This window comes from Aspergillus ibericus, assembly GCF_003184845.1.
Source record: "Aspergillus ibericus CBS 121593 unplaced genomic scaffold BO80scaffold_33, whole genome shotgun sequence".
Taxonomy (NCBI): Eukaryota; Fungi; Ascomycota; class Eurotiomycetes; order Eurotiales; family Aspergillaceae; genus Aspergillus; species Aspergillus ibericus.
Genome location: NW_020292131.1, coordinates 195,630 through 212,573, shown reverse-complemented (window position 1 = coordinate 212,573; position 16,944 = coordinate 195,630). Strand labels below are relative to the sequence as shown.

At 53.0% G+C, this 16,944-nt stretch overlaps 5 protein-coding genes across 5 annotated transcripts; 4 read left to right on the top strand and 1 right to left on the bottom strand.

Moving 5' to 3' along the window:
* Positions 1–213: 213 nt before the first annotated feature.
* On the top strand, positions 214–7,630 carry sidD (nonribosomal peptide synthase SidD; the record flags this gene model as incomplete). Its single annotated transcript, XM_025723296.1, has 5 exons — positions 214–597; positions 644–6,406; positions 6,568–6,989; positions 7,342–7,364; positions 7,479–7,630. The coding sequence occupies exons 1-5, from the start codon at positions 229–231 to the stop codon at positions 7,628–7,630; spliced, it is 6,729 nt and encodes a 2,242-aa protein (XP_025573102.1). The 5' UTR covers positions 214–228.
* Positions 7,631–9,675: 2,045 nt separating this feature from the next.
* Positions 9,676–11,267, bottom strand: BO80DRAFT_151935 (kinase-like protein). Its single transcript, XM_025713792.1, has 4 exons — positions 10,924–11,267; positions 10,529–10,863; positions 10,166–10,467; positions 9,676–10,108 (listed from the first exon to the last, which is right to left on the bottom strand). The coding sequence occupies exons 1-4, from the start codon at positions 11,166–11,168 to the stop codon at positions 9,701–9,703; spliced, it is 1,290 nt and encodes a 429-aa protein (XP_025573101.1). The 5' UTR covers positions 11,169–11,267; the 3' UTR covers positions 9,676–9,700.
* A 781-nt stretch (positions 11,268–12,048) lies between these two features.
* BO80DRAFT_427116 (uncharacterized protein) lies at positions 12,049–13,060 on the top strand. The gene is made up of 3 exons (XM_025719927.1): positions 12,049–12,329; positions 12,376–12,407; positions 12,467–13,060. The coding sequence occupies exons 1-3, from the start codon at positions 12,207–12,209 to the stop codon at positions 12,660–12,662; spliced, it is 351 nt and encodes a 116-aa protein (XP_025573100.1). The 5' UTR covers positions 12,049–12,206; the 3' UTR covers positions 12,663–13,060.
* Positions 13,061–14,133: 1,073 nt separating this feature from the next.
* BO80DRAFT_360944 (ankyrin repeat domain-containing protein) lies at positions 14,134–14,379 on the top strand (the record flags this gene model as incomplete). Its single annotated transcript, XM_025715985.1, has 1 exon — positions 14,134–14,379. One exon carries the CDS (start codon positions 14,134–14,136, stop codon positions 14,377–14,379), a length of 246 nt encoding a protein of 81 aa, XP_025573099.1.
* Positions 14,380–14,638: 259 nt separating this feature from the next.
* BO80DRAFT_479249 (uncharacterized protein) lies at positions 14,639–16,737 on the top strand (the record flags this gene model as incomplete). Its single annotated transcript, XM_025723295.1, has 8 exons — positions 14,639–14,733; positions 14,780–15,299; positions 15,393–15,506; positions 15,576–15,680; positions 15,721–16,068; positions 16,110–16,250; positions 16,295–16,522; positions 16,570–16,737. The coding sequence occupies 8 exons, from the start codon at positions 14,639–14,641 to the stop codon at positions 16,735–16,737; spliced, it is 1,719 nt and encodes a 572-aa protein (XP_025573098.1).
* Positions 16,738–16,944: the final 207 nt, after the last annotated feature.

Genomic DNA, 16,944 nt, shown 5'->3' with positions numbered 1-16,944 from the left:
AGTAATATACTTCACGGGTACCTCGGAATGATGACCTAAGGGGTGTGAGTGGGTGGTTGTAGGATCAGATAATAATATACACCTACTCCGTACTTCGTACCGCGAGGCACTGCAAACTTTGGTGATTGAAGTGATTGTTCGGACGTTCGGAGGTCCTACTGCCCCTCTTCCCCTCCTTTGTCTTTCCCTCCATCCCTCCCCTCTCTAATTTAGCTGGACTACCACGGAATGGGCAACACACAAACACAGCATCAACGGGGTGAAGATTCGCTCGATATGGAGGGTGTTAGGTTGTTTGAAGCTGCTGGTCTGGCGGCTGCGACTCCCTCCGGTATGAAGGAGGAGCTTCTGCTGGTATCTTGGTTGATTGTGCGGTTGCGCACACGGGAAGATGGCCAGACTTCTTTTGAATGGGCCTACAAGGGCCACGACACAGTGAATAAATGTGTGTCGACGGAGGTCATGACGGACTTGCGCAGTACGGTGGGGCAGACCGCCGCTGCCATCGCGCGTAATATCGCTCCCGTTCAGACAGCCACGGCGCTGCTGCTCAGCACGGGCGCGCTCTCGCAATCATCCGAGGAACCTAAAGATGAGGTGAGTCAGGTCAATACTTACTGAGTTCCATGGCTAAACGAGAAAGGGTACTCTTCACCTCGAAACACAATACAATGACGGCCATCTCGAGATCCGACCGGTCTGGCAGTCCGAAACCATGCTCCCCTACACCGCAACACGACACATCAACAGCCTCGTCGACACCGTGCAATTGGTCCTTTCCAATCCTGAAGCCACCATCGAAGACTGCCTGCGCCCGACCGCCAGCGATCTCACCGACATATGGTCATGGAACCACGAACTCCCCCCTTCGTACGATTTCGGTATGCACGAGGAAATCTCCCGACAAGCTCGCAAAACCCCAGACAAGGTCGCGATTGATTCCTGGGACGGCAGTCTGACCTACGGCGAGATCGAGCGGTACTCTACCTTCGTGGCGACCACATTGAAGGACATGGGCGCACAGCCGGAAGATTTCATCCCGGTGTGTTTTGAAAAGTCGAGATGGACGATCGTCGCCGTGCTGGCGGTCATGAAGGCCGGATGTACGTTTGCGATGATGGACCCTACCCTTCCGCTGGCTCGTCTGCAGAATATGGCCACGCAGGTCAATGCGAAGGTCATGGTGTCGTCGAGCATGCAGCGGGAACTGTCCCAGGAGATTATCCCGGATGGCAAGTTTTTCGTCGTGGAAGAGGGCGCCTTTTCGGAGGTCCCGGGGTCGGATGACTTGCCCTCATTGCCTACGGTGCCGGCTTCCACCATCATGTACTTGATCTTCACCTCCGGCAGCACGGGCACCCCCAAAGGTGTCAAGGTGTCTCATGGAAGCTACACGAGCAGTGCCTTCCCTCGCGCCAAGGCTGTGGGGTACAATGAGGACTCGCGGGTCCTGGACTTTGCGTCGTATGCGTTCGACGTCAGTATCGACAGTATGTTGTTGACGCTGGGTAATAATGGATGTTTGTGCATTCCCTCGGATGAGGACCGACTGAACGACATCAACGGCGTCATTCGTAACATGCGCGTGAACTATGCGGGCATCACTCCCTCCGTGGCCCGGATCTTGGAACCGGATGTGATCACGTCGCTCAGTGCGCTCGGACTCGGAGGTGAGGCGGCCTCCGCGAGAGATGTGAACGTTTGGGGTCAAGAGACGCGCATTATTATTGGCTACGGCCCTTGTGAGTGCACCATCGGATGCACCGTCAACAGCAGCGCGGCTACCGGCAGGGACTATATCTCCATCGGACCGGGCAATGGCGCCGCTATCTGGATCGTTAACCCTAATGACCACGAGGAGTTGATGCCAGTAGGCGCCGTCGGGGAGCTGCTGGTCGAGGGTCCGATTGTCGGACAGGGCTATCTGAATGACCCCGAAAAGACGGCAGCTGCGTTTATTGAGGATCCCAAGTGGCTGGTTGCGGGCCACAAGAACTACGCTGGTCGTCGGGGACGTCTGTACAAGACGGGTGATCTGGGAAAGTATGACCCGGATGGATCGGCAGGGATTCTTTTCGCGGGACGAAAGGATACCCAAGTCAAGCTACGTGGACAGCGTGTCGAGCTTGGTGAGATCGAGAGTCAGCTCAAGGCCAGACTGCCGTCGGAAGCCACCATCATTGCTGAAGTGATTGTGCCGCACGGATCCGGGAACCAAGCGACGCTCGTGGCGTTCATCTCCTCCCAGGCTACCAAAGGAGTTGATACCACGGAACTCACCTCGGTTGAGCTTCCTGAAGCGCTGAGCCAGGCCTTGTCTGAAGCCGACGCGGAGGTGAAAAAGGTCTTACCGCGATACATGGTGCCCACGGCCTACATCCCCGTCAGTCACATTCCGGTCTTGATTTCGGGCAAGACGGATCGCCGACGTCTGCGGCAGTTTGGCACCTCCGTCGACCTGCGCGAGCTGGATCAGGGCGCTGCGCAAACCGCCGATCGAGAGCTGACTGATCTGGAGCAGCGTCTGCGGCAGGCCTGGAGCCAGACGTTGAAGCTCGACGCGGAGAGAATCCGTCCGGACGACAACTTCTTTGCCCTCGGTGGTGACTCGTTGGCGGCCATGAGACTGGCGTCTGTTTGTCGGGCGCAGGGATTGGATCTGTCGGTGGCTAACACGTTTGGCCATCCCACTCTCTCGGCCATGGCCCGTGTCGTCCTCATCTGCGATGTCGAGACGCAGACCGAGACCCCGGCCTTTGCCTTGATCTCCCAAGCTGCCGAGAGCGCCTGCCAGGAAGCCGCACAGGTCTACGGTTTTGAGCAGTCTGCCATCGAAGACATCTACCCTTGCACCCCGACTCAGGAGTCCCTGTTCACCTTCTCGCTCAAGTCGGTCAAAGCGTATGTCGCTCAGAGACTGGCCTGCATTCCGGCAGATATCGACCTTGATGCCTGGAAGCACGCGTGGGAGGAGGTTGTCGCCGCCCTGCCCATCCTGCGCACTCGCGTGGCCCAGCTCCAAGAGCCCGGCCTTCAGCAGGTGGTCTTGAAGGACACTATCTCCTGGAAGCACTCGACGGATCTCGCGCAGTATCTCGAAGAAGACCGGAGCGAGAAGATGAATCTCGGAGAGCGACTCGCCCGCTATGCCATCATCGAGCACCCTGGGGATGGCAAGCGATACATGGTCTGGACCGTTCATCACGTACTCTACGACGGATGGTCCGAGCCGATCATTCTGAAGAAGGTCAGCGAGGTTCTGCAGAATCAGCAGCCCGAGGTGCAGGCCCAAATGAGGGATTTCGTCAAGTACGTGCGTGACACCGACGAAGTTGCCATGGAGGAATTCTGGCGCCGCGAGTTGAAGGGGGCTGTGGGACCCCAGTTCCCTCGTCTGCCTTCGAGAGATTACCTGCCCATTCCGGATGGTCTGATTGAGCGTCAGATACCTTTGGAAACTAGTGCTGGATCGCCATTCACCATGGCGACTTTGATTCGCGCTGCATGGGCGCTCGTTGCGTCCCAGTACACTGGAAATGATGATGTTGTCTTCGGTGAGACGCTCACCGGCCGAGACATTTCACTAGCAGGCGTCGAGAGCATCGTTGGTCCGTTGATTGCTACGGTCCCCATCCGCATCCACATCAACCGCGCGAGCACTGTCGAGTCCTACCTCCAGTCCGTCCAGCAAGGCATACTGTCCCGGACCCCGTACCAACACATGGGTATGCAGAACATCCGCAAGGTCAGCCACGATGCGCAGCATGCGTGTGAAGCACCCACCGGTTTGGTGGTTCAGCCTGAGCCGGAATACGTCGGCAGTGAGCTCGGCTTTGAGCTGGGCGATGTTGTCCGCGAGGCACTCCATTTCAACCCCTATCCTCTGATGCTGGGTTGTGGTATCCGCAAGGGTGGCTTCCGGATCTGCGCCAGCTTTGACAGCAGCTTGGTCCAGGTTTCACAGATGGAGCGGATTCTTGCACAGATTGAGGTGGCCTGCGCGCAGTTGAGCAAGGATCTCTCTCGCAGAATCGACGAGATCTCGTGTCTGCCTGCAGCTGAATTGAATCAGATCTGGCAGTGGAACCGGACTCCCCCGTTGTCCTGGGATGAATCCTCCAAGAGACTTCGTGCCGAGGAAGGCATCAAGGAAGGATCCGCGTATCCTCCGGCCGTGGTGCCCTGGGTGTGCGATGCGCGGAACCCGTCGCTCTTGTCGCCCATCGGCTGCGTGGGTGAGCTCTGGCTCGAAGGGGCCATCCTCTCTGGAGAGACCGTGGAATCCCCTGCCTGGCTGGTGGCTGGCAGCTCTGAACATGCTGGTCGCACCGGACGCGTGCAGGCCACTGGCGACCTCGTCCAGCTGCAAGAGGACAACAGCCTGATCTTTGTGGGTCGCAAGGAGAACGTCGTGTCGGTGCAGGGACATGCTGTGAACATTGCTGAGGTGGAAGCCCAATTTACCAAGAACCTCCCCCCGACGGTGCGTGTCGCCGCGGCGGTGTCTCAGCCATCGGGAGAAGATGCTGAGCTGGTCGTCTTCATTGAGCAACCGTCTTCCACCCCAGATGGCATCGAGCTCCTGCCGACGCCGCACGAGATCCGCTGCGACGTGGACTCGCAGAGCTTCGAGGCGACCATCTGTACCACAATCCCTGTTAGCCACGCCGTAGCCCTAAAGAAGCTCGACAAGTTCATCCACGACTCTCTCCCATCATACATGGCTCCGTTTGCATACATTGTGGTCGACCGGATGCCCATCCATAGCGTTCTCAACCAACTTGCCTCGAGCATCCCTCGGGACCTGCTGGCCCAACTCCGCGATGCCTTCCAGCAGGCGTTGGCCAAGGCTTCCGCGCAGACCCATCTGACGCCTTCCGAGGCCATCCTGCGGTCCGCCTGGGCCACCATTCTCAAGCTCAGTCCCGAGCAGATTGACGTGGATGACAACTTCTTCCGCCTCGGCGGGGATTCCGTCCTGGCCATGAAGCTGGTCTCGAGTCTGCGTGCCCAAGGACACGGCCTGACCGTGGCCGACATCTTCCAGCGCATGCGTCTGGGCGATGCTGCCACGGTCCTGCGCGTGAACGTCGTCTCCAAGGACGAAAAGGCCCAGCCCTACCGTCCGTTCTCCACCCTCGGCCAGATCGATAACATCGAGTCGTTCCTGTCCGAGGACATCCGTCCCAAGCTGGCGGATCCCCAATGGTCGATCCGTGATGTCCTCCCAGTCACCGACTCCCAGGCCCTCGACGTCCGCGGCACCGTTCAGGCGCCGCGCACTTCCATCCAATACACCATGTTGTACATGGACCAGCATGTCGACCGTGCGCGACTTCTCCGTGCCTGCCACGATCTCGTCCAGGCTCACGACATCCTCCGCACCGTCTTCGTTCCCCACGAGTCCAGCTTCCTCCAGGTCGTGATCGACAAACTCGACGCCCCGGTGGCCATGCACCACGCCACCACCAACCTCGAACAAGACGTCGCCTCCATCTGCAAGACTCACTCCGAAGCGGCCTTCCACCTGGGCGCCTCCTTCACCCAGTTCCTCCACATCGAAGACCCTGCCACCAACCAATCCTGCCTGGTCCTCGGACTCTCCCACGCCCAATACGACGGCGTATCCCTGCCCCTTCTCCTCCGTGACCTCGAAACCCTCTACATCAGCACCTCGACCATTCCCACCCCCACCCCCTTCTCCAGCTACATCTCCCACACCCTCTCCCCCGCCCCGCAAACCAAAGCCCTCACCTACTGGCGCACCCTCCTCCAAGACTCCACCCTCACCACCTTCGCCGGCCCGGCCATCCAACCCGGCGACAAATCCATCTTCCACACCCAACCCATCCCTACCCCCTTCCCCTTCCAGCTCGAAGAAATCACCACCGCCACCCTCCTCACCTCGGCCTGGGCCCTCCTCCTCGCCCGCCGTCTCCACACCGACGACATCACCTTCGGCGCCGTCACCTCCGGCCGCACCCTCGCCTCCCTGCCCGACACCGACACCATCATGGGGCCGTGCTACCAACTCACCCCGACGCGCGTCCGCTTCCAACCCACCTGGCACGCGATGGACCTGCTCCGCTACGTGCAGCACCAGAGCGCCGCATCCGCCGAGTACGATTTCCTCGGCTTCGACAAGATCGCGGCGGCGTGCGGCTGGGACGGATACTTTGACTCGGTGGTGCATCATCAGGATTGGCACGATTTTGATACGATGCCGTTTGCGGGGGGGGACTGTAAGGTGGATATTCTGAATCCGGATGGCGATGCGGCGTATCCGATGAAGGTGGTCTCGTTTGTCAAGGAGGGGGTCATGCATGTCGGGGTGGTGGGGAGTGAGAGGGATGTTGCATTTGTGGATGAGACGTTGGAGCAGTTGGTGCAGGTGGTGGAGGCGTTGGTGGGTGGGGGGGAACTCACGGGGGTGTGCTAGTTGCTTGTGGTGTGAGATTTTAGTATGTATGCAGTTCATGATTGTGATTCCATATTCCAAATGGAAGTAGAGTGTTCTGTTTATTGTCGAAGAATAGGGTAATGATATCTGTCTGTCAACCGGGTTAGGTCCTCGGGGTGAATTACCCCTTTAGTCACGAGTACGTCGGCTGGACTCATCCCTTGCCAATCGGTCAGCATATATATCCCTTCCATGGGAAGCCTGGTACCACGGAATCGAGAAGTGCACCAGACCTGCTGACATGCCAAGTACACACCGTAAGCAATCGACGCGCCACTATGCGGATTGATATCGCAGTTCCATCTATCGCAACCATGCATTTCCCAATCATAACACTAGCCACAGTCATCATCGACTTAGTAACCGCCTCTCCTCTTATGGACACCCTCCTCCTCACCCCCTCACTATCCACCTACGCCCACATCTACAACATGACCGGCGGCATCGACGAAATCAACCCCCTATTCACCAAGCGGTACAACTACGACGAAGACAAACGCAACTACACCTTCCTCCCCCTACCAATTCCGTAAGCTCCCTCCCCCCTTTTCCTGTCTCCTGTCGTAGGGATCCACTAACAAGAGAAGATACCCTCGTAGCACCTTACAAAAAGCCCCTTCAATACACTGATGTATCATTACGGGTGAATGGATAGTGATGTCGAAGAAACTTGCCGATTTACAATTTGACCAGCCCCTCTCGGTGGTCCGCGAGATTACCGGGCTGAACCTAACTGTTACCCAGGAGAACGATGCCATCTTTGTGATGAATGCAGGCCTGGTCACGCAGGTGGAGGCATCCAATGGGTATCTCAGGGGTCGGTTGTCATTGGGAATGGAATGCATGGCTTTGATTTTTCTGCTGTAGTTTGAAGTGGCTAGGTTGAGAAGACTGGTTGGTCCTGGTAAGAAAGTTTACAGATCTAACACTTGTTTTGGTCGAGGAATTATACTTAGGTTTCTGATTGTTTACCTGATGACTTGTGATACAATCTAATGTCACTATGACTCACTGCCAGTCTTTTGGAAAGAGTCTAAGAAGAGGATGGCTAGAGACTACCCTCCCACAAGAACATATGGAATATCATCCTTCGTCTTGGGTGCTGGGGCCGGATGTCTCGGCGATGGAGGCTATGGCTCGTTTTGGTCCATTGATCAGGCAGGTGGCTGATGGATGTACTGTAATCATTGCACTGGAATACACAAGCTCCGTTTACAGCTCCAGGCTGGATGAACAGTGACCTATTCATGCTGTAATAGCCTCGTGCTTAAAGTAGCCCTTTAGCTCCACAAAATCTAAGATAGAAAAAAAAAAAAAAAAAAAAAGACATAAAACAGAAGGGATTCGCTGGTAGTCCCCGAGAAGGGGACTTGACAATACCATTGGCTCGGCGGCCTGCCATCTGAAACAACAGGCCCCAGCTCGTCATGCTGCGCCTCCGCTAGGCAGCAAGTTTTTTTGCGTTCGCTTTGGAATGATGGGGTTCATCCCTCCCTGTCGAGAAACAACAGGATGATGGCGATGAAAAGATTTCCGTTGACTAGTCTTCCCTTCATATCTATCTCTATCTACTTGATAAACGTGTCGTATTAGATATTAAGGTGAAAATAAAGTGGGAAATAACGTATGAAACCGACGTATTGATTCTTGGAAACGACAAATCATTGAATGGATTGAGACAACGTACAGTTGGTCCTCCATACTATAGAGAGTCCCTTGCCTTAGTAGAGATCTCACTGGGTGCCTTAGTCATCTATGATGCAGTAGACCTATCTAAGCCGGCAATTGGTAGGATAGTCACAGTGATATAGTATCCCCTGAGAAACACCACTTTTTGCTGTTAGTAGTGGGAGTCACCAATGACAAGATTGGAAGTCTCCTGATTGAAAATCCTTTTGGGTTTACACATAATGGAACTGGCTGTCAGAACAATATCCACTGTCGGGCACTATTAATCATAAGAAACTCTGTGGGCCTGTCTAGATTCTCTTTTCTCTATACTATCAACATGTCGGAGACGAGGGACTGTCATCGGACCAATAAATGCGGCCCGGAGCGGGAGTCGGAACGGGAGCCGGAGCGGACCGATGATCTCCCAATCCACCTCATTCGGCTGTGTTCATCCTTTGGTGGACTCGCTCTTGAGTACTACTCATTAATTGTTCTCTGGTAGGATTGGCTCTTCTTCCTCTTCAAGATACATACCGTGCGGTTGAATGCCTGCGAGCGAGTTATACGTCCTTAGCGGCCGGAGCTAGAGAGATGACATAATCAAAGCTTACCAGCTCCTGAGCGGGGGTTGCCGCAGAACGTGAACACCTCAAGCAATTTCATCCCCAGCAAAGCAATATGATGACAAGGCGTCTTTTTGCTTTCGAGGGTAGCGACGCTGATTAGATCGCATTTCTGGAGCAAGAGGTCATTCAATCAACAAGGATCATTGAAGCTTATCGAGTACCGCCATCTATATCCCAGCGAAACAGCGTGTCCAATACTGCCACAGCAACCCCAACGGCCTCGCGATGCTCCTCTCAGACATCCAGTGAAGTAGATGAAGGATACGAGTCTGGAAGTCTGCAAATAATAGTAAATGCATAGCGGAGCTTTTGGGAACTTATTGGGGCACAAGGAGCTCTGATGTGTTCTTGATTGGTGAGTCTTCTTGAGATTCTTAGGACCACGCATTAATATGTGCCACAGCTGGTCAGCCTATTGCTTTCTACTCTAGATATGCTGAAACCTCGGCAAGCCGGGGATACTTTATAAGTGAAATGGAGAAGAAAGCGGCCGGGCAACCCATAACTGAAAACAGTCCGCCTGCTCCTGTCCTTCTGATACCGTTGATAATTGAGCGTTTGGCTCGTGGAACGTTGTCGTAAGTCACTAAGATCCGTCATGGATTAAACCTAAGGTATCCATTCTCACCAAGCAGCAGATTATCAAAAGTATGCGACCATCTCGGATACAGCTTGCATTTTGTAGCGTCATGGCAGCCGTATATTGAAGCAATGATTGGCGAGGATAAGGAAGCAAATCCAGGATTTTCTCATCGGCCTAGCCATCCTGTACCGCGGTGCACCGCGGCCATTCAATTCATCATCATGGCGAATAACAACAAGAAGGGCAATCATATCCTAGCTTCTAGGCGCCTGGGTGGTCGGTCACATTGCCCCTTCTCTCAATTGTTATGATGGGTTTGCCCAGTACGATATAATGCTCCTTGAAGTGAATTCTCGATGCCTACTCTAAAGTCTTACAAATCCACACATCCTCTTGCAGTTCCCTAGCCGAGCTACGGTTGGCCGGCTCCCACTGTAACATCTTCCGCATGAGACGCAAAAAATTCGCCTTGTCTTGTCCTTGGAGCGTTGTTTCCCTCTTTTCAAGCGGAATCCGATCTTCTAACAGAACTTTGGCACAGAAGCCATCTGTAAAGTCGGACATAATGAGCGGATAATGGAGGAATGGGGGCATTGGCTTACCTTCGTCAGAAAAGAATTTATGGCCTAGCTTCCCTCGGGCAAGAAGATTGGGCGGGGGAGGCCCAAGCAGCCTTGTGATCTCAGCGAGGTGGGCGCGACTTCGATAAGTCTGAAACTCTGGATCATAGCCAGTAAATAAGGACTCGCCCTCAAAAATGTTCCAAATCTGTTGAGGCAATCTTTCAGAAATTTTGCAACCAGGGTTATCGACTTGTTGTCATACCATGCAGCCCACATTCCAAATATCAACGCTATACGTCCATGGGACCTCCAGAATCACCTCTGGGGCTCGATAGATGTTAGGCTGAATATCTTCTGTGTGTTCTACGCCACCGGGAATGGCCGAGCCAAAGTCACATAGGACCGGAGCACCCCAATTCCTGGGCATTCTCAGTTCCCGAGATACGTAGATGGTTCTTCCATCTAACTCTTTCCTCGGACAAGGGGTCAGAAGCTCATCTTCTTCATATTCACTGAAAACTGAATCATCAGCGATGCCGAACATGATATTGTCGGCCTTGATGTCTGATGGGACACACTGGTAAGCAAAAGAAAGGGGGAAGGGGTACAAAGTCAGAGTATATACCGGAATGTATAATCTGGCATTCCGTATGCAGGTAGTCCAGCGCCAGAAACAGGCGCTTAAGCACAAATGCCAGGACTGGAGCAGGTAGCCTCTGCTCCGGGTTGCGGTGCAGAAAGGTCAACACACTGTCCCATAATGGAGGATGCACAAGGCACCGATGTTTATCCTCGGGCCCATCAACATCAAATGAGTCCAGTAATGACCTAACAGCACTGCGACCGGGATGATTCTTTGAGCCCCTCTCCATGCGTTTGTACATCTGGAGCTCATCGTCCAATTGCTGTCCCATCGATGCAGACTTGATAAAGATCTTGAGGGTAACATAACGACGGCAGCTGTGATTCTAGTGTATGAGCAAGTCGATTCAGGACGATTGTTTCCTATGGGATCCTCACTTCATGTCCCTCGCAAGCCACACCGTGGAGCTGGCTCCAAATCCCAGTTTTCCTACAATCTGATAGCGATCCTTAAATATTTCTCCTATTCGAGCTGGATAGTATCGGGAAGCAACATAATCTGGCATCGTTTCTTCCTCAATTCTCCGGCTTATGGGTATCCGGACGAAATTAGGATTGCAGAAGTTGAGGGGCTTCCATGCCCTACCAAGCCGCGGTAGAGATCGTAGGAGCGATGCTAGCATTATCCGAAGCTATGGGAAACAGGCTAGTCGTATAAAGCCCTTGGGGGAAAAAAATTAAGAATGAACACGACCTTATACCGTGTGCACGCGAAGTTGGTGAGAAAGGGGAGAATACAGAAAGCAGAAACATCCACCTGCATGACGAGGGGGACATCCATCACGTGATTGATATTAGTAATATCACGTGATTATCACCTCCACGAGTTCTTGAGGGCCTGGGTTGCGGGATCGCGTGCTTCATGGATGATCCCTGCCGTTTCTGTGCTTCAGCCACCTGGCATCATATTGAAAACTACCACTCGCCAAGTACGCCCCTTCGAACCTGACAGCTTTCTACTACGCGAGCGTAGTTCGTTGGTTGATTGATTGATTTACTTCGGACCTGTCAGGCGAGGCCCGATTTGTGGTTAGGCAGCCGAGTCATTGTTTCATTGGCTGGCTGTACGATCCACCACCAACTCCCGCGTTAACTTCTATGTCTTACCTTTAAATGGACAGGTGATTCAGAGCCGACGGGAGAAACAAACCGATTGAAACCCTAAGATGTACACGGAACGCTGGTCACATTTAGCCTCTAAATCAGTAGCCTCCTATCATATATCACTGTGGCCTACTGTAGCCTGGTTGTAGCGCTCCGGTCACAGCGTCAGCCTTATGTCGGCGGTAATATACTCAAGTCCCACGCATTGTGTACGTCATTGGCTGTGAATCCCCCTTCACTGTCTGAACGTAGCCGCCGTTCCATCCTGTGCATCTTTAATTAACCCATTAAAATCCTCGGGCTGGTCCCCCTCACACAAAACCCAGAGGTAGCCAATTACAGCACCTATTTTAACCGCCGACCTATGGCCTCGAGCCCCCCGCGCTGGATCAATAGGGCGGATAACAGACCCAGCCATGAGTTTCTAACAATATATAAACCCTCACGATCATCCGTGGTCAAAAAACTAGCTGTATCATTCTCAGTCTTACAAACCTTCACCTAGCTTTCTTTATTTCAAACTTGATTCAATCCCCGCACATCAAAACACGGCTGCCATGTCTAGAGCCTTTTCTACTGCACGCCAGAACCTCGCAAGATGGCTCGGGTACAATAAGGAACTACTTCCTCCCGTTTTCAAGGACGCGGCCGAGCGTTACGTAGAGAACGGTGCTGTACAGGTAAGTTATCGAAATGCTAAGAGGCCCTCTACTAAACGTTGCTTAGAAAGTCGGCAAGGTTGACTCTATTGAGATTTTGTAAGTACTCAGCACAGTTTATTCTTGTTAAGATTGCTACTCACAGATAAATCACGTAGGCATCGCAACGACGGCAGTAGCCCCGTTCACCAGTCTCACTTCAACCGTCTCGATAAGGCGATGATTATCAGCGCCCGAATCAGCCCAGCTGACGGTAGTCGACCTCGAACCCACCATATATATGCAGATGGCACTGGCACGTTCAAGAAGGGCGACAAGCGGGAGTATTCGACGTCATCCGAACAAGGGGCTTAAAGACTGCCAGGTTAGCGTGAATATGCCATGTCACTTGATGCGCCATGGTTTTTTTGGTTATCAGAGGATACACAGGGAGAATTCTTAAAGCTCTCATCACTTCATACCGCGCAGAAGATATTCGTTGTTGCTCTCGGCTTGTCAGCAGGAACAGATGTTTGAACATTTTATAGCCCGCCGGCTGGAGTAGTGGTAGGCAATAGGTTTCTTTGGGCGCTTTCTAGCCTTTCTATATTGTCACGATATATTGGATTGTCACACTAGATCCTGTTATTCCCATAACATTGTCTTCGACTCCGCGCTTTGTCGACTTGTGCAATGTCCATAATGTGGCTGCGGGATGTGGATATGGACCCCACTGTACCGCAGCCAATGAGATCGATCAATCATCTTTGAACTGCTACAGTACCTCATTTCTGGTGTTAGGGAATGTGAGCACCGCGGTCTGGATTGGAAGGTTCTGTTACGAGGACTGTCTCAGAGGATGGTTCACAAGGCCTTTTCCCTCTTGGCTGGTGGTCTATTCCAAGTCGAGTCTCACATGATCGATTTCCTCACAAGAGGATCCTCACAAGAAGGGTTCTATGAGTATGAGCCTGAGGCACTGTGAGATTGTAGGAGGTTGTTATGTATCGGGAGAAACCGCCATTGACCACCAGTCACCGCCTTCATGCCAAGGCCAGCCAGCGCGTGACTTACATTTTCATAAACATCTTTGATCTGGTTGCGACCAAGCTAATAACTTCGTGTCAGGATGCAATCCAGCTCTAACTCACAATCTCTACACTCCGGCGCGCGCCATCTTTTCTTTATTCGCCCGCTATTCTGGACTTCTTGTCATCTAGATCTAGTCAGATGTCGTTTTAAAGACTTTTGAGGCAGAGTGCGAGCTACAGACCCATGAAACACGATATCGCTTCTTCTGAAATTGGATCTCACCATGCTGTGAGAGCAAGACCATGGGGCACTGGAAGGTCAGAGGCAATAGCTTTATGCTTACCCTCAAAACAAAAACTATCCGGCCTCTACAACCTCATCAAGGCCACAATCTCTTTGAGGGACGCAGCAGAGGGTCTATGATTTTGGGTCTGTGGGGCCCCACCAAAAAGTGGGTCGATGTTCGCCATCTCAAGCAGGGGTATCAGTATCTTCGTATATGTACGAGGAGGTAGTGTATCACAGAAGGTCTAAAGAGCAGGAACGACTTCAAGGGTCACAGAGGTCGGACACCACTCTCTTAGGCTACGAAAGATGGTCGTGAACTTCTCATTAGACTACTACTTCAGAAGGGAATGCCAATTGATGAACAGGATCAGGCAGGATACAACCAGCTTTTACGAGCCCTGAAAAAAACGGCCACGAAGTTATTGTCAAGCTCCTGATCGAGAGGGGAGCTGAACTCAGTACTAGTAAGAACGATGGATTAACACCACTTTATTGGGCTTCATAGGATGCCCATGAGACAGTAGCAATGCTCCTGATAGATCAAGACACCGAGGTCAACGCAAGTAACTCATCTGGGAGGACACCCCTTTTTCGGGCCTCATGGAGAGGTTATGAGACCGTGACAAGGTTGCTTATCAAGAGAGGAGCTTCTGTCAATGCCAGTAAGAAAGATAGGCGGACACCGCTTTCTGAGGCTTCACGGGATGGCCATCAGACAGTGGGAAGGCTCTTTATTGAGAGGGGAGCTGATGTACACGCCAGCGACTTATAAAATGTCCTTGTCTTCCAAATTATCTTGTAGTATTGTCTATTTTCCTTAACATCCTAATGCATCTTCAAAATACCTATGCCAAGAAATATTCCACCGTCGTTTCAGATTTTTGTTAGGATCAAAGGCTCCTTGAGAATTGGCCGCGGAGATTACTGTGGCTTAAGTACGGCTGAGCGGACGGGAAGCCCTGTTCTCCACACCCTGTGGTCGTATGTACATGCCTCTACTCAACTCTTCTTGATATAGCCCATTTTGACAAATGCGATTGGTTATGGAGATATCCGTTCACTTCACCGACCGGTGGCGACGGGCCGACTTCCCTGGTGGGAGCGATCACAGCCACACGGCTATATGGTTATATGCTTTAGGGTCGTATTCGGGTGTAGATCTCCTAGTACAGTAATCGGGCCGATTTCCTCAACCCTATTCTCATACCTCCTCTATATATTCTCCATGCTCTACCTTCTGCTCACTATATCTGCTTAACCTGCTGGCCCTCCCCCGCAACCTGGGATGATCTCAACACCACCCTAACCAACCACCTCCTACACCCCCACCCCGCCGCCTCGGTCTGCTACCCCAGCAACCCAACCTACAACCTTTCCCTCTGCAGCACCATCCTCAGCAACTGGCCCCACTCATCCTTCCACTCCTCCGACCCCCTCAGCATCGACGACCCCTTCTGGGCCAACAACAGCTGCAACCCCCTCTTCCCGAATGGAACCAGCATCACGGGGAACATCCATGCCGAGGCAGAAGGGTGCACGAGGGGTAAGTACCCCGTGTATGTGATTAACGCGACGGAGGTGGGCCATGTTCAGACGGGGTTACGGTTCGCGAGGGAGTGGGGGGTAAGGGTGAATGTGAAGAATACGGGACATGGGGCGGAGGGGAGTGAATTGGGGGGGGGGTTGTCGTATGTTTTTGCTCATGGTTTGATGTATGGTGTGGCTAATGGGTGTAGGATCTGGACGCATCATTTGAAGAAGATTGAGTTTCATGAGCGGTATTAGACGCAGTGTGTGGCTGGGTTGGTGGGGAATGGAACGATCATGGCAGCTACGCTAGGCGCGGGCGTACAGGATGGGGAGATGTTTGCTGCGCTAGCTAAATATAATGCTATTGCTGTGGGGGGGGGGACGAATACGGTGCCACCCCTCCATCTTCTGAAGAAAGACTCATGCTAATGTGAATAGGACGTTGGAGTCGTGGGCTGGGCTACAGGCGGTGGTCACGGCCTAGCGACAGGGAACAACGGTATGGGGGCGGACAATATCATTGCAGCCGAGATTTGTCACTCCGTCCGGGGAACTGGTGACAGCAAACGCCTGCCAACACGAGGATCTCTTCTGGGCTATTCGTGGTGGTGGTGGTGGCGGTACTTACGGGGTGATTGGCTCGGTGACGGTCAAGGCGTATCCCATGCCCCAGGTGACGATGATTAATCTCAGTCTGGCTGCCAGGAATGGGACCAGTGACCGTGATTGGTACCGGGTTGTAGCGCATGCGCATCAGTATCTGGTTGATCTGCAAGATCATGGGGTCCATGGATACTATGTCTTAGGTGGACCGCCGTTAGCAATGAACGGTGCGTTGTTGCTGTATGATGCGAAGAACGGCACTGCGGAGAGACTACTTCAGCCGTTTTGGGACTTCTTGAAGCGGTATGAGAGTATCGTGGATTCAACTGTGCAGCCAATCATGACACTACCCGGTACGATGTGGTGCAGATCATGCCTTCAAGTGAATCGATTGGCACGATGCAATCAGCCCGTGCGTCACGGTTTATTCCCCGCCGTGCTGTGGAAGATGATGTGGAATTGTTCGCTCACACATTACAAGAGATCATGTCTCGCAAGGATTCCCCCGAGGTAAGATCTAATCCTTCACCAGCTGCATCAATCTAACCATGTAGGGCGTCTCCACCCCCTCCATCTCCGGCACCATGACCGGCAGCCGCATCCCGGTCGACAATGCCCTGAACCCCGCGTGGCGGGATTCCGTCGTGCATTGGATTGTCTCGCAGAGTTGGAATCAGTCGATTCCGGTGCCTGTGGCTGAGCAGGTGGTATATAATATGACGTATGGGAAGGGGTATGCTCTTCGTCAGTTGGCGCCTGATACGGGGTGCTATCTTAATGAGGTAAGCTGTGCTGACATGAGTGATTGGCAGCGCTAATGGGTATCTAGGCCAATCCGTATGAGCCGGACTGGCAATCGTCCCTCTTTGGGGCGCATTATCCGAGACTGCTCTCGGTCAAGAGTCGATATGATCCGGATGAGTTGCTCTGGTGTCGCCACTGGGTGGGGAGTGAGGCGTGGGTGGAGCAGGAGGATGGGCGGTTGTGTTCGGCTTGACTAGACTTCACTCAGTGTCAGCATGCCAGGGCTGCTGCATGGCATGGTATGACCATATTGTGATAAGATAGTGTGCCAGTGGGTGGTGGGGAATATCTCAGCCGATTGGTTTAGCAGATCATTTACAGGTGAGACCAGTCGGGTATTAAGCAGTCGCTTTCGCGTGTGTCTCATTTAGGGGTATTTTATGTGTTAGATCTTCAAAGA